Consider the following 17,077-nt stretch of genomic DNA (forward strand, 5'->3'; position numbering starts at 1 on the left):
ACATGGCGCCTCGCTACTTCCGGTCAACGGTTTAAGACACGTCAGGGTTTAGCGCGTGCGCAGTAGAAGGGGAGCGGCGCATGCGCATTGTTTGCGGCGAAGGTTTTGATGGAGTAGGCTTTTGAGCATGCGCACATCGCGTACCTGACTGTCAGCCTGCGACATTCACGCCTCCAAAATGGCAGCCGGCAGGGTGTTCGCAGCTTCCAGGGTCCTGCTATCGGCTGTCCCGGGGAAAGCTGGAATCAGGCAGCAGGTAGTGACTGTTTTCCATATGTTGCAGGCTGAACTGTTATGTGTTTTCAATGTCAGAGCCATCGGTGTAGCCCTGCTGGGTGTAAATGACCTTCACACTGGATGTGACAGTCCTCAAAATCGTGGAATCCCAACCTGCACGCTAAAGCTGTTGCAAAACTACAACTCCCAGCATGCCCTGACAGCCTGCTGCTGCCCAGTGCGCCACCTCAGTTTGCAACTGACCGTCAGAGCATGCTAGGAGTTGTAGTTTTGCACTAGCTTGTGAGCTTTACAGATCCTTTAACCCTTCCCAAACTGGCGGAGCAGTGAGAGGACCCCGCAAGAAGATTTGGTAAAATTCAGCGAATTCCGTACGATTAGTAGAGCCAAGGTCCCGGATTATTGGAAATTCTGGACTATTGAACGGTCAGATATATACATGCAGCCATGTTGGCTCTGGCACTGATGCCAGCATGTATACGTCGGGCACTAACCTACACCAGGGACCCAGAGTTTTTACAACCTCACTGCCTAATTTTTAGGTAAGTTCATGGAACTAAAGGGGTTGCCCTAGAGCAGGGGGGGTCAGCAACCTTCGGCACTCCAGATGTTGTGTAACTACAATTCCCAACATGCTCCATTCATTTCTGAGAGAGTAGAGGACGTATGCATGTTGGGAGTTGTAGTTTCGCAACAGCTGGAGTGCCGGCGGTTCCCTACCCCTGTCCTAGAGTGACAACTGATCACCTATCTACAGGAGAGGGGGTAAGTGCCTGATCAGTGGGGGTCTGATTGCTGGGACCCCCATTGATTACAAGAACACGTGTCGCCTGTCTCTGTGCGGCCGGTGAAGCATCATGGGACTGATGGAGATGGCCTGTAGTCCGCTGTCCTAGGAGTGGCAGTGAGCGTAACCCAACCATCGCTCTGTGGGGGTCCCAGCAGTCACCCCCCCACCGTCGATCAGACTAGAGGATAAGCATCCTTAATTGGAAAACCCCTTTAAATTGTTTTGACTCAAGCCAGAATCGGCAGGTTCCTGCACCCCACGGTGCCTGATTAAAGGGACCTCATTGTATTTGTAGCAGGTACTAGTCTTCTGGTAGAGCATGACCATTCCTTTAAGACCTGTCTGCGAGTTCCTCAAAGCGAAGCCTGGTTATAAAAATCCCTCATAGGTTTTCAGGCCTTCTGTATCATAATGTGGTCATATACAGCTGCTTCCATATAGGAGATCACTAGAGCTTCTGGCCATGGATGAGGATGCCTAGAAGGTCCTGATGGGTGGTGTTGGACAGATGTCCCACCACCTACATGCTGGTGAAACGTTTAGCCAACCTTCATGAGAAGCTTACTGTTTTATATATGTCCCATCAAACCTTGTCCTAACAGATCTGTATTTCTTGGATCCATCCTTTTTAGGTGTTGCCTGCTTCATGGACTCAACGCAGAGATTCATCGGTAAGTGATGAGTTTGCATGCTCCGCCATTTCTATTGCTGGGACTCATGTCAAAAATAAGACCCAAAGTTAAACACTGTAGAACCACCTTAGAAGATGCAGTTAGACCATGACTTGAGTTTGCTTCAGTCCAACATGGTGTCTTCTAGAACCAGCATCCAGACTCTGCTAGGTTCTCCTACCGCTAACAGGAAAATCTGGATTAGAATGTAACTGAGGAACTCATATGAGTGATTATCTAGAAGGAATACCAACAGGTTAGACTATGAAAACCTGATAAGTGCAGGTCCTGTTGGGAGAACTTGGTCACTTCTTTCCAAAACTGTCTAAGTTAAGACCCCTGTTCTCCCGATAGGTTCCACTCCGAAAGGTGGGATCCTTGCCTACCAGACATTGGTATAGGAACTCCCCTTTAAGTACACCAGCCCATGGCAACCAATCAGATGACAGTTTTGGCTTCCAGATCTGTTCTGGAAGAATAAAAGCTGGATCTATTTAGTTGCTATGAGTCTGTGTCAATGTTTGACCCATCACCAAAGTCACTGAAGTGGTCTGCCCGTTGTATTAACATCTGTACCATGGTCTCTAACCTTAGATTCTCCAGCTGTTACAAAACTACAACTCTCAGCATGCTAAGAGTTCTAGTTTGGCAACAGCTGGAGCGGTGCAGGTTGGAGATCACTGATCTACGGCTCAACCTGCCCTTCTCTATATTCATTTCTCTTGTTTTGAAACCCGGGCCTATTAACGTAGAGAACTGATGTGAGTCTTCTATACAGTGGACAGAGGGTAGTTTGGATCGGCAGGGATGTGGGGTGTTGGACCACAACAGATCAGGCATTGGTGGCCTATCCTATCATTATAAAAGCTCTGGACAACCCATTTAATGAGCGTCTGTTAACCAGACAGAGCACCCATTAGGTTGCCTAATAACACATCCCAAGCTGGTCCAATGAGTGGTCAGAGGAAGTCATGATCGGACGGCCATTGATGCAGCATACACCATCTCCCTCGCAAATTTCTGGCCAGGGGGTCTGTTGATAGGTTCTTTGGCTGCTGGGAGCCTCTTCCTTTTGCCCTCACCTCACCCCTCCAATCAGTACATCATGGAGTCATTCAGTGGAGGCTATTGCACCCACTAGGTCAGGGTCACTTAGTTTAGATTCTCTGTCTCTGTGATGGATCCTCTTGAGCTGCTTCAAAGGGGTCATCCAGGACTAGAAAGATGGTGCTTTATAGCAAAAAGCCCAACACCTTTGTGTGGTATTGCAGCTCCGTTCCTTTCACCTCAATGAAGCGGTACCAAACACTACCTGAACCAAGGGATGGGTCATTGAAATTCAACATGCCTGATCCTTCTCCTACGTCAGGAGCTCTTCATAAACATTAGAACGGTGACAGGTCCTGCCGAAAACTGCAGGTTCGTCCAACAATAGCCTAGTACAGTGGTGGGCAAACTTTTTTGTCAACTGAGCCAAATATCGCCAAAACCACGATTGGAATTTCTTTCGAGAGCCACATTTTTAAAACCTAAAATATTGCGTCAACAGTACCAGTGAGGACTATTAGGGCTCATGCACAGGACCGTGTGCCCGCCGTTGCCATATTGCAGGCCGCGTAAAGCGGGTCCGCAATACACGGGCACTGGCCGTGGGCAGCCCGCATCATGGACCCATTCACTTTAATGGGTCCAGGATCCGGGATATGAGTGCTACAGAGTGCTTCCGTGGTGCTTCTGCTGTGCCTCCGCACCGCAAAAAAGTAGCGCATGCACTACTTTTTTGCGGTGATGGGGCACAGCCAGAAGCACCATGGAAGCACACTGTAGCACTCATATCCCGGATCCTGGACCCATTAAAGTGAATGGGTCCATGATGCGGGCTGCACACGGCCGTGTGCAGCCCGCATCATGGACCCATTCACTTCAGCATGTGCTACTTTTTTGTGGTGCAGGCAGTCGGATGCGGATCGCGAACCCCATTCAAGTGAATGGGTACGCAATCCTCATGCAGCTGCCCCATGGTCTGTGTCCGTGCATTGCGGACTGCTATTCGCTGTTATGTGGGGGATCTGTGGATGACGCTGTTATGTGGGGGATCTGTGGATGACGCTGTTATGTGGGGGATGTGTGCTATGACACATAGGGCCATGAGGGGGGCCAGCATAAGACACACATATAGCATCTTATGCTGGTCCCCCTCGTGGCCCTATGTGTCCTAAACTGCGCACATAACTGCATTTGTGTGTAAAGTATTTTACTACTGTGTGAAACAAGCTCTCTCCTATTGATAAAATGGCCAGCCTCTGTACTCACTTTCACTATGAATGCACGGCAGCGAGCGGGCTGGCCGGCGCGTGACTGACGTCACTTAGTCACGCTCCTCCCACTTAATTCAGGAAGCAGGAGCGTTACTAAGTGACGTCAGTCACTCGCCGGCCGGTGTTCTGACACTTTTCTATACCCGGAAGTAACACCACAGATAACACAGTAATAACTCACGGAGTACAGATAATGTAGTAGATGGGTGTGAGCCCACAGATTTCAGAACACACAGTGTGACCTGAAGTCTGGGGCCAGGATGCAGCAGTGTCGGCCAAATTCTATATCCACCCTCCCATCACTACAGAACATAAAGGTTAAGGTCCCTTTCACACGAGCGAGTTTTCCGCGCGGGTGCAATGTGTGACGTGAACGCATCGCACCCGCACTGAATCCTGACCCATTCATTTCAACGGGTCTGTGTACATGAGCGTTGTTTTTCACGCATCAGTTCTGCGTTGCGTGAAAATCGCAGTATGTTCTATATTCTGCGTTTTTCACGCAGCCCTGGCCCCATAGAAGTGAATTAGGGCTGCGTGAAAAACGCATTGCATCCGCAAGCAAGTGCGGGTGCGATGCGTTTTTCACTGATGGTTGCTAAGAGATGTTGTTTCTAAACCTTCAGTTTTTTATCACGCGCGTGAAAAACGCATCAAAACGCATTGCACCCGCGCGAAAAAACTGAACAACTAAACGCAATTGCAAACAAAACTGACTGAACTTGCTTGCAAAATAGTGCGAGTTTCACTGAACGCACCCTGAACGCATCCGGACCTAATCCGCAACACCCGTGTGAAACCAGCCTAATACAGCGCCCCATACCTCCTACATCCAGTGACGTCTCCTCTGATGTGGATGTTCTCTTTCCTCATCTTCTCCTTTCAGACCAGACCACCATTTTTCAGCCATTTCTCGTCTCTGCAGTTTGACCAAAATAAATCTTAGTTTACTACTTTTCCATCATCCTCCCATCTTCTGAACAAATCATCCTACCACCCCCCATACTGTGCCGCTGTGCTCCCCAATATTATACTGCAGAAACAGATAAACCTCCTGATAATACTAGTACCCCCCCCCCCCCGATAATTCACACTTCAATAATTATTGGCACACAGTGCCCTAAAATAACTGCGCCCAGCAAATAGTGCTCCCGACACTAATAGTGTAAACATAACATCCCCCAAAAATAATTGTGGTAAGCTGATACTGTGCCAAGGTGCCCCCACAGTAATAGTGCTCCTAAAAGTCCCACCAATAGTAATAATTCTCTGCTAGAGCACACATGGCAGTAATAGTGCTCCTACAGTGCCCCCAACATGTCCCCACTGTGTCCCAGAAGTAATAATGCTCCCATAGTACCCATACTAGTAATCCTGTTCCCCATAGATCCCCAGTAGTAATAAAGCCCACCATAATACCTCCCAGTAGTAATAATGATTCCTTATAAAAAATACCCCCTTTTAATGTCCCCATAGTGCCCCCAGTAAATGCCCCATAGTGCTCCTCTCCCCCCTTCCTCCTAATGCCCCCCATAATGTACCAGTATAAAATGCCCCATATATAGTGCCCCAGTATATGCCCTTAGTGTCCCCCATAATTTGCAAGTATAAAATACCCCTTCTTAGTGCCCCCGTAGATGACCCCATAGTACGCCTCTCCCCCTTCCCTATAGTACCCACCATAATGTGTCCCAGTATAAAATGCTGCTATACAGAGCCCCCCATATAAAATACCCCTTCTTTGTGGCCTCAGTAGGTGCCCCCCAATAATATGCCAGTAAGATGCCCCCACAGTGCCCCCCAATAATGTGCCAGTAAAAAGTGCCCCCCAATAATGTCAGTAAGAAATGCCCCCACAGTGCCCCCTAATAATGTGGCAGTAAGAAGTGCCACCCAATAATGTGCCAGTAAAAAGTGCCCCATAGATGCCCCCTATAGATGCCCCCCAATCATGTGCCAGTAAAAAGTGCCCCCCACAGCGCTCCTCTCCTGTATTGTGCCACATAAAAAATAAACACTTATACTTACCTCTTTCAGGTTGGCAGCGATGCGATGCAGGCCTCTTCTGTACGGCTTAGGCGGCACCGGACTCTGATAGGCTGCAGGCTGTGCCCTGCCGCTACGCCACTGCTTGCTGGTTCGGGGGCCCTCCGAGGATTTCCCCGGCTCCCCGGTGGGCCAGTCCGAGTCTGGCTAGTATGTCCGATAGGGACCCACATCCATCTCTAGAACAGAGCCCCCTAAAGTGAACGAGTGTGCACTGCGAAAGCGCTGCCACCCTCCATTCATTCCTCCGGCTCGTCTATTTCCGGAACTTCCATAGAAGTGAATAGACAGCACGCTGCGCATGTGCGGTTGTAGAGATAGGTGCAGATCCCAGAGGTGGGACCTGCACCTATTGGACATTGGTGACATATCCGCTAGGGTATGTCACCAGTGTGTGAGTCGGGCCAACCCCTTTAAAGCTAAGTATTTGCGATCAAAGATGAACTTTGAAGGTAAAATCCAGAAGATCAGGTTGATGGAGTCTGTGACCTGCGACCACCACTGATCTCCAGAATGAAGGGCTGTGTAGAATAATCAAACCCCTTTGGCACTGTGCAGAGGTTTCCCACTTGTCGCCTATATCTATGATCTATTAGAAGATCATTTAGACCCCATTTCCCTTTGACACTGTATGTAACCTTTTATATAGTGGAACAGGGATTTTTTGGGGTGTAGGGGTCATGTTCCTCAGAATCTTTTGTTCATTTGGCGCACAAGGGTCAATCCGCTCAACGACGTCCACTTCTACACGTCTCTGACTTTCCCTTTTTTTTCTCTCTTAACAGCAACACATGATAGTAAGTATGCGTCTTTGAGCATTGTGTGTTTTTTCGTGTGCTTTTTTATTTCTTTTGCATTTCCAATCTTCCATAACATTGCATCATGTTCTGACCCGATCCTTCGCTAGGCATGATTTTTCCCTTTCTAACAGCACTGTCTTCGATGTGAGCAATCACAATAATCATCGGTAGTGGTGGCTATGATTAGAAGAATCCAGAATTGGAAGAAGGGTCTGCATTAATGTATAAACGGCGCCACTCTTGATCATAAGCCATTTCCAGTATTGCAGCTCAGTTCCATTCAGTTGAAGTTGCGATACCAGAAACAGCCCATGGACGTGAATGGCACTTTCCCCCAAAAAAAATTAAAAAAATTGTAACCCTTCTTTCAAATTTTGGACATCCCCTTTTAATTTTTTGTATATAGCTGGCTGATAGAGATTTGGCAGTGATGGCTTTGGCTGACTGGTGTGCTGAATGTTCCCATCATCACTCCAAAGTCTAACATCTTACTTGTGCCTGGTTCTAGCCTCCACCTGCAAAGTATGGAGGAAGACATACCGTGACTATGATCCCTGGGGATGGCATTGGTCCAGAACTTGCCCTACATGTGAAGGAGGTTTTCAGGTGAGGCCCAATCCTGGTAGAGGAGATCAGTGGTTCCTGGTTCTACTGGTGATACATGGTACGGTGTACTCTTACAGACATGCCTGTGTGCCAGTGGATTTCGAGGTGGTGAACGTGAACTCCACGGCTACCGATGAAGGAGACATTCAGAACGCCATAACCGCCATCCGAAGGAACAGGGTGGCTCTTAAAGGTATTGAGCGGATGTATAGGAGGGTAGAGTTATGACCAGTGCTGAAAATGATTGTGCCTTCCTGTTTATCTCGCCAGGTAACATCGAGACAAACCATAACATGCCACCATCTCACCGGTCTCGGAATAACCTGCTTCGGTAAGTTATCATATACAGGTATAGAAACTGGTGAGATCTTCAAAAATTTTCAGTGATGGTCACAATGGGCCTATAGGTGTAGACATTGCCCCAGAACATACTTGGATGACAGTCTCAGTCTTTGGATATTTGGGCTTTTTTTATTTTTTTCTTACAAAGCTATATATTTTGACTATGCTCCCATTTAGAAAAGGGTTTTCTTCTTGTCTTTGACAGTTACAGAGGGGAAAACGGCCCACATACACGGCTCTGTAAATGAGTCTCTAGTGGGCTACCATAATGTTGCTGCAGAGTCTGTGTAGTTCATGTACTTACCTGCAGCTTCCAACATTGAACCCACGGCACACCGCTGTTTGCTCTCTCCCTCCCTTCTCCTAGTGTTAGAATAGCAGCAGGGAGGGGGAGGAGGATATACATCGCAGATCAGAGTGTGGATAGAGGGGAAAGCCTCCAAGGAGGACACCGCACACCGGCTGTTGGGAATAAAGTACTTGGAGGGACATGTCCACATGAAAAAAGTCAGAAGCTAAGAGCAGGTTGCAAACTGAAACTGGGGCTGATAATGCATAAAAAATGAAGATTTTAAAATGAAACTCGGTGCAGCTTTTTAACTCAAGGTAATCAGTCATGTCGAAGGTGTCCACAGCCTCTATATAACAATGTCATTTGTCTTTTGCTTCTCAGTACCAGCTTAGATCTTTACGCTAATGTTATCCACTGTCAGAGCTTGCCCGGGGTGCAGACCCGCCATAAGGACATCGACATCCTAATTGTGCGGGAGAATACGGAGGGAGAGTACAGCAGCCTGGAACATGAGGTGAGATATTGACGGGAGATTTAAGACTGAACGAGAGATGACAGTTGTGCTTCCATTGAGGTGAAGAGACAACCAAAAAACTCCACAAACCAAGATGCTCATGAAACCTTGTGACATCTGTAGATGGTTTTTGTACATTATTCTATTTGCCTTGTAGAGTGTGTCCGGCGTGGTGGAGAGTCTGAAGATCATCACACGGACTAACTCCCTGCGCATTGCAGAATACGCTTTCAAACTGGCACGAGAGAACGGAAGGAAGAAGATCACGGCTGTACACAAGGCCAACATCATGTAGGTCATGGTAACGGTGGCGGGCAGGCCTCGTTCCGTATGCTGGTTCATTTTGACTTATTGAATGTCTTCTTCAGGAAACTTGCGGACGGACTGTTCCTTCAATGCTGCAAGGAGGTCGCTTCTGGTTACCCAGATATTACTTTTGAGAGTATGATTGTAGACAACACCACAATGCAGGTAAAGTAAACACAGGGTAGTCGATGAGTCTTGTGAATTGTCCCAGGACAGGAGGATATGTGTGATCGGTGGGGATCCATCAGCTGTGTATCAGTGTTCGGCTATCTCCAGCGGTCCCATAGAGAGAATATGGAGGAGCAGGACACATGGTAGACATTTGCTCTATGTGGGGAACTCAGACGCTGAGAAACCCATTTTTGTGATTGCTGGGGGTCCCAGCAGATGGCGCTCCACCAATCAGTCTGTGTACATTTTATATATTGGAACAACCCCTTTAAAGGGAACTGTAGGAAGGGTTTATCTACATTTTAGGCCAGTTTCAGACAAGCATGTTCACTGCGTGAATTCCCATAGTGAACTCTGCTCCTTGGACCGGACCGCCCAGCATTATGATGATTTATAATGCTTTGTGTCTCTGTCTGACCACCACTGTAATGATTTATGCTCGCATAATGCCATCAGTACAATTCTTTAGTGTTGAGGTTGGGCAGAGACACACAGCATTATAAATCATTACAGTCGAGGTTGGGCAGACACACACAGCATTATAAATCATTACAGTCGAGGTTGGGCAGAGACACACAGCATTATAAATCATTACATTCGAGGTTGGGCAGAGACACACAGCATTATAAATCATTACAGTCGAGGTTGGGCAGACACACACAGCATTATTAATTATTCTAAAGCCATGCAGTCCTGTCACTACGGGAATTCACGCCCCTATACTGAGCATGTTTCATGCTTACTGTTCCTGTACATCTATTTTTTGCAGCTTGTGTCCAACCCCCAGCAGTTTGATGTTATGGTGATGCCTAACCTGTATGGGAACGTAATTAATAATGTCTGTGCTGGACTTGTCGGTGGCCCTGGCCTTGTACCTGGAGCTAACTATGGAAACGTGTATGCTGTATTTGAAACGGTAAGACAGGATTTCTTTCTTACTATTGCCTATCAAAGAAATATCTCTTTTTGTGCAATACGCAGCATAACCAATATTTCTGAATCCCTCATCTTACAGGCGACCAGGAACACCGGGAAAAGTATAGCCAACAAGAACATTGCAAACCCTACAGCGATGCTCCTGGCCAGCTGCATGATGTTAGACCATCTAAAGTACGGCCTGCTATTCACTAATCATTCCACCTTCTATACCTTGCCTGCTTCCCGTGTATATACTGGATACACCGCTCTGTCCCACTGTGAGCATATATTGGGTACTGAAGCTGCTCTTCTTCTTTTGGCAGGTTGCACACTTACGCTGCCTCCATTCGTAAAGCTATTCTGGGCAGTATGAATGAACATCGGGTAAGTTCCTCAGATGTCTGATCTCTGCTTGGTTCTGTGGTGACAGCGGGACCTCTTTGAGACAGACCCTCCGGTGGTGGGGCCACCACTTTGCCCCTACATCTGACCACATTGGTATTGCATGAGGTCTGAACTACAACATACCAGTGATGCCACCAGCTGCTTATACAATGGTTTAGGGTACATACTGGCAGACTCTATTTTATGGATGTCCATACACACATGGATACATATAGACATTCCAGTGGAGCTCTTCCTTAAAATGTAACCAAAAAATATAAGCCTTTCAGTTGCCTTTCACTGTCGATGTGTGGGAAACGCAATTTAAAGAGGACCTTTCATTACGTAAAAAATCTAAACTAAGCATACGGACATGGAGAGCGGCGCCCAGGGATCTCCCTGCACTTACTGTTATCCCTAGGCGCCGCTCCGTTCTCCCGGTATAGGCTCCGGTATCTTCAGATTTTCGGCTCTTGGGCATCACCTTCTCACCTGGAGTGCTGGTCAATCTCAGCGCTCAGCTCATAGCCTGGGAGAAAAAAACCTCTCAGGCTATGAGCTGAGTGCTGCGATTGGCCAGCGCTACAGCCTGGGAGATGGAGACGCCCAGGAGAGCAAGAGCAGGCTCCTCCCGGTTGAGCCGAAAATCTGAAGATACCGGAGCCTATACCGGGAGAACGGAGCGGCGCCCAGGGATAATAGTAAGTGCAGGGAGATCCCTGGGCGCCGCTCTCCATGTCTGTATGCTTAGTTTAGATTTTTTATCGTAATGAAAGGTCCTCTTTAAGTAAACAGCTGCCATTACAGCTCCCTTGTGGATAGTCACTTAGCTTTTACATTCTGTAGCATTACAGGACCGCATCAATCAGACCTCTGCTGACCTCCCTCCTCAGCCACTTACCCCCTATCGTGTGGATATGGGTGTTTCCTATTGGACAACTCATTCAAACTTCTCTCCGGTGTGAAGAATAGGTGTCCAGTTGGTGGGGTTCTGAATGCTGGGACCACTACCAGTCACAAGAACAGATGCTGTGTTGCCTCGATTCAACGGTATGGGACTATCCGAGATAGCCAAGATGAATAGAGCGGCAGCTGCTCATTCATATGGAGATCTAGGACCAGTGATGGCCAGTTCGCAGTGTTCGCCCGCGAACACATGCGAGCTGCCATCTTGACTCACAAGTCCGGCGATGCACAGGTAAGCCCTTACCTGTGCCGGGAGCCGGTCTGAAACAAATGCGGTCACCGGGAGCAGGCAGTTCCTAGAACAGCCCGATGAAGGCCCCCGGCGACTGCTCTCGGAACTGCCTGCTCCTGGTGACCGCATTTATTTCAGACCGGCTCGCGGCACAGGTAAGGGCTTACCTGTGCATCGCCGGACTTGTGAGTCAAGATGGCAGCCCGCACGTGTTCACGGGTGAACACTGCGAACTGGCCATCACTGTCCAGGACCCCTGTTTTTGTGATCCCACCACACAGGTGCTTATCCTCTCTCCTATATACACTTTATTTTTTTTATTTTTTCCACAAAGGGATTTTCAGGATCCATTTCTATAAGATTTGATTTCCTCACTCCTACCCTGCATTGATAGGTTCACTAGTTCACCAGAAATGGAACCTCCATATAATGTGGACCGAAATCTCTGTACTGTCATGGTGACTGACGACGTGGTACTTGTTTCCCCTGCAGATGCACACTCCAGATATAGGGGGTCAGGGTACCACCTCCGAAGTGGTGCAGTCCATTTGCAGGCAGATTATTATAAAGAATGGACGTGCAGTGACCATATGAGAGAGGTAAGATAACGGTTTATGTATTTATAAAGAAAGTGAGACGTACCAGTGATGCCACTGCGACGCACCAGTGATGCCACCAGCTTGCTATACAATGGTTTAGGTTCCGAAATGGCAGCCTCTATTTTCTGCAGCTTCACTGAATCACCTTTGAAAGGGACCTTCACATTTATCCAAAAAGCCTCTTAAAGGAATATGTCCATCTTGTACATTTATGGTACGTCCACAAGATATTCCATAAATGTCTAATTGGTGAAGGAGGCAATCAATAAAAGGGTATTCCCAGTTTAGCCTGTGGTTACTGAAACAGCCGAGCGTGCCATGCAATGCCGTTCTGTGTTTCCCATTTGGAGTAACTGAAAGGGCGCAGCTGGTTCTCCATAAGTCCAGCTACCGAATACGACAGGATGGGAATACTCATTGAAGATTGGAAGGACACATGTAGTTTGTTTTTCTGAGTCAGAGTATAAATGGGCAGGAAGGAGAAGTCTTGGAAACCATAACTTGCTTGGCAAAAAAAAATGGCACGTGATTCCAGGCTAAGGACTCCTTCACACACACGGCGGATCATGGTTTGGGGTAATATTTGCCGTTACATGCGATTTTATTTAATTTTTTATATATATATATATTATATTATTATATATTTTTTATTTATATTTTTTCCATTTGTTCACATATTTTTTAGACTTTTTTTTACCAGGAGTTTATTTTTTATCCTTCTAGAGAAGCATATGGGAAGACTCCTGAAAGTAATCAGTCATAGCCAAAGCCTGCTGCCATTTTAAATAAATGCCATAGACCCCAAAAAAATAAAAAAAATAAAACACTGCTTGAAGAAAAAAAAAAAAAGTGTGTAATGGGCTTCAGAATTCCCATAGCGAATATCTGGAGGTGCTGTTTTAAGGCCCCTTTTACAGGAAAGATACGGATTGGCTCCGGATGCGTTCAGAGAAACTCGCACTATTTTGCAAGCAAGTCCAGTCAGTTTTGTCTGTGATTGCGTTCAGTTGTAAAAAAAAAACGGAAGGTTTACAAGCATCTCCTAGCAACCATCAGTGAAAATCGCTGTGCGTCCGGATGCAATGCGTTTTTCACTGAAGCCCCTTTCACTTCTATGGGGCCGGGGCTGCGTGAAAAACACATTTTTCACACAACGCAGACTGAAATGAATGGGTCAGGATTCAGCGCAAGTGCTGTACGTTCGCGTCAGGCATTGCACCCGCGCGGAAAACTCGCTCATGTGAAAGGGGCCTAAAAGAAATAAAACTGCAAAAGTCAGCAAAAACGGTGAATCCAAAGGAAAACCGATCCAGGGGGTTGCGAAATGACAGCCGCCATTGTCACCAGCCTTGGGGTGTGTTTTATAGAGGAGCGAATCGCTTCTAATGAAATAGATTGGTTTAAATTCAGCCGCCTGGAGCACCAAGAGGCTGGCCCCACGGCTCAAGACTCGGCTCGCTCCTTCCCATTAATGATTTGTCCCTGGTGCTGTTGTCCTGAGTATCGATGCACATAATCTGCTGCTGCTACCTGAGCAGTGCAGATAGAAACTGCGCATGCGCCTCTGACGTCTGAGTACACCCAGAAATCTGAAACCGCCTCCTCCCCTTCCAGTGCACCCAGACGTCAGATGCGCATGCGCAGTCATTGTCTGCACTGCTCAGGTAGCAGCAACCGATCCTCTGCCTTTGCCTGGATACTTAGAGCAATAGCGCCAGAGTGAGATTGACAGGGCCAGGCGAGATCTCTGGCCCTATCAATCAAGAGGGAATCTCGTGGGCAGCGGGGCCAGCCCCTGAAGCCGATCTTGAACGAAGTAGACGTTAGAATCGATTCGCTCCTCTCTAGCGCTTAAAATGCTGACCGGATTACTGCAGTACGTTATTTTTAGCGACTTCGGAGATGACCAATTCCACCTCGCCTCAGCTCATACATTTGAATGCTGTACGGAGTCGGATCTATGACCTGAAGCTCGCTTCGCTCAACACCAGTTATATTGTCTGGTAAAAAGATGGACCCCATCAGTCAGTGCGGCCCCCATTGTGCACGGCTGCTGGTCTGTCACAGGACTGGCAGCAGTATAGCGGCAATGTGAACGAGCCCTTAGGGTTATAATAGAGTCCACTGTCACTACTGCCTCCACGTTAAGATTCACATGACACTTTTATGTTTGCAGGATACTGACCCCACGAAGTTAACCATGTGTGTTCCGCGCTCCGTGACTCCTCCGCCATCGCCTGCTCCTTACAAGCCCTCAGCTCCTCTGTTACATAAAGTTTCTAGGTGTGAACACTCCTGTATTATTCTCTTTGACCCTGGACCCCTCTGTAGCTGATTGGCTTCAGTACACTATGCTCTGCGTGCAGCTATCTGTCCGTGTGTCCGTCCGTCAGGTCACAGTATGTGTAAGCTCTGATTTGTCATCCTAAAATAAAGAGTTTAATAAACCAGATGCTGCGTGCGGCCAATTTGTAAGAAGGAACCTACCTTTCTGTATGGCGTTGTCTTGTAGAACAGAACAGTCCTGTGGAGTCTTTCTTATTATGGGATTTCAATGATGTCATGTCTCTTGCAGAAACAGCGCCACTCTTGCCCACTGGCTGTGTTTGGCATTGCAGTTCAGTCCCATTAAAGTGAATGGGACTGACCTGTTAAAGAGCAGTGCATTGCCAGAGCTTAGATTATACAAGGCATCTGTCAGCAGTTTTGTGCCTATGAAACTGGGCAACGTGTGCACTTGGCAGGTGAAGGCATCTGTGTTGGGCCCATGTTCATATGAGAAAAATGAAGTTGTAATATATGCAAATGAGCCTCTAGGAGCAATGGGGGTGTTGCCATTACACCTAGAGGCTCTACACCAGGGATGGCCAACCTGTTGCAAAACTACAACTTCCAGCATGCCCACACAGCCTACAGCAGGGCATGGTGGGAGTTGTAGTTTTACAACAGCTGGAGGGCTGCAGGTTGGCCATCCTTGCTCTACAGATCAGAGGCACCCACTGGCCCTCCTTTCTTCGGGCCCCTCATAGGTGGATCCAGCCTTCGTAAGTAACGATCAACACATCATGAACTTTTTGTACCAATTTAATGATTACAGACACACATTTCATAGAATTCAAAACCAGAATAGTTTTATACAGGTTTCTGAAGCACTCAGACACTCGAACACAAGGCAGCCACGCTGGAAGTAAAGGATTTCTAGAGGAGTCTCCAGACAGACAGGTAACGGCCCGACCAGTGGAAACTGGTGGACAGGAATAGGGCTGGTAACACTGATCGTATGAGGAGGGAGCTGCACATCTACGATGTGGTCACAATGTAATGTCAACTGCGCCTTCATCGCCCATTATTACCGGTTCCGTTTATCCACGTAAGGGCCGGTGATATTGCTTCTAGTGAAGTGATTATCAAACATTTGCTGTAAGCTACTAAAGAAATACCTCGTGTGGTGGGGGATGGGATTTGGAAATTAGGGATGACCCTAATAAAGCCTTCATGAATGGTTCACTTGCACGCCCGTCTTCTGCTACTGGTGCCATCTCTTACAACCTAATGCACATGCCACAAACCCCAGGATCTCCAGTCCACAGGAGGTGGTAGCGGCTCCATCAGGCCATCTGCTAGAAGAGTCTTCTAGTGGAGCTGGCTACCAGCCTCTCTCCTTTCCAATAATCTTACCTTGTACAATGTGATGTACACAAGTTTTCAATCCCGAACCTTCTACAACATGAACGTTCCTGTTCCTAAAAGTAGGTCATTGCTGGGAACCTGCTAATATGGTGGTGGGTGAGGCCCCAGCAAAACCCCATCATCAGAAATGGACACCAATGTATATGCATAATACCAACGTCGGACCCATGTATGGAGCAGAACATTAGGCCACATTCATTTGGGTGGCTTTTAGTCTCCATATTACAGCGGCAAGTCTGAGGGTGTAATGATCTGCACTTATAGCATTACAGATCCCCAAGATGTTCGTCTGGAATATCATATCTCGTGGTCAAGACTGAAAAATGCATCCACATGTGGCCATCTGAATGAGGGCGTATCCTCCTGAACCTCTTCTGCCTCCATCTGAATAATTCTGTAAAACTCCTCCTCAGTAGGTAATAAGGGGCCTACATTACAGTTAGATAGGTTCAGGGGCGGACTGACCATAGACTCTACAGGGAAATTTCCCGGGGGGCCACCCAAGCCCTCCTTACCACTGACCAAGTACATAATCTGATGCTCTCAGCGATAAGTGGCTACAGATAAACTCCTCAACTGTATTGCTGTTCTCAAGATGGCGATACGGTTGAATACTGCAACGGGGCTGCATATCTTAATTAAAGTCAACTGGAGGAGGACAAAACGTGTACCTATTGATGGCCACCACAGAAGGACAGTTTCTGGGGCAGTATTTTGTATTGCCCTATGATATTGCTGACCCTGCCTACTTGTGTTGCCCCACCTACAACATGGGGACCACTTTTAGTTTTTTTCCAGGGCCACTTTAAAGGGGTTGTCCGCTTTTTACTATTGACCTATCCTTAGGATAGGTCATGAATATCAGTTCGGTGGGGGTCTGACACCCGGCATCCCTGCGGATATGCTGTTTGAAGAGACAGCCGTCCCATAGAAGTGAATAGGGACACCATACTTGTAATTACACCTGCTCCCCACTGCAATTGCAGGTAAACAGCTGATCAGCGGGGGTGCTGGGAGTCGGACCCCCACCAGTCTGATATTCATGACCTATCCTGAGGATAAGTCATCAATAGTAAAAAGTGGACAATCCCTTTAAGTTCCCAGTGGATAGGTTTCACACAAGTTTAGGTGCATGCACATAACTATATGTATTTTGCGGTTCAAGGATCCATGGCCATGCTGCATTTACCTCATA

General features: G+C 47.4%; 1 protein-coding gene across 1 annotated transcript; it reads left to right on the plus strand.

Annotated features, from left to right (window-relative positions):
* Window positions 1-147: 147 nt before the first annotated feature.
* Window positions 148-14,644, plus strand: IDH3G (isocitrate dehydrogenase (NAD(+)) 3 non-catalytic subunit gamma). The gene is made up of 14 exons (XM_044305923.1): window positions 148-256; window positions 1,660-1,698; window positions 6,848-6,859; window positions 7,371-7,468; window positions 7,546-7,661; window positions 7,739-7,799; window positions 8,484-8,616; window positions 8,774-8,907; window positions 8,985-9,087; window positions 9,863-10,009; window positions 10,109-10,203; window positions 10,335-10,395; window positions 12,086-12,192; window positions 14,369-14,644. Exons 1-13 carry the CDS (start codon window positions 179-181, stop codon window positions 12,185-12,187), a joined length of 1,179 nt encoding a protein of 392 aa, XP_044161858.1. The 5' UTR covers window positions 148-178; the 3' UTR covers window positions 12,188-12,192; window positions 14,369-14,644.
* Window positions 14,645-17,077: the final 2,433 nt, after the last annotated feature.

The sequence above is a fragment of the Bufo gargarizans genome, chromosome 9 (assembly GCF_014858855.1).
Source record: "Bufo gargarizans isolate SCDJY-AF-19 chromosome 9, ASM1485885v1, whole genome shotgun sequence".
In the NCBI taxonomy this organism is placed as follows: domain Eukaryota; kingdom Metazoa; phylum Chordata; class Amphibia; order Anura; family Bufonidae; genus Bufo; species Bufo gargarizans.

What these genes read in the sequence shown, in the direction of transcription:
- IDH3G (XM_044305923.1), top strand. Translation starts at nt 179, where the DNA reads ATGGCAGCCGGCAGGGTGTTCGCAGCTTCCAGGGTCCTGCTATCGGCT. An exon ending in TCTCGGAATAACCTGCTTCG is followed by an intron (nt 7,800 to 8,483) that starts GTAAGTTATCAT and finishes TTTGCTTCTCAG; the next exon opens with TACCAGCTTAGATCTTTACG. An exon ending in TGTATGCTGTATTTGAAACG is followed by an intron (nt 10,010 to 10,108) that starts GTAAGACAGGAT and finishes CTCATCTTACAG; the next exon opens with GCGACCAGGAACACCGGGAA.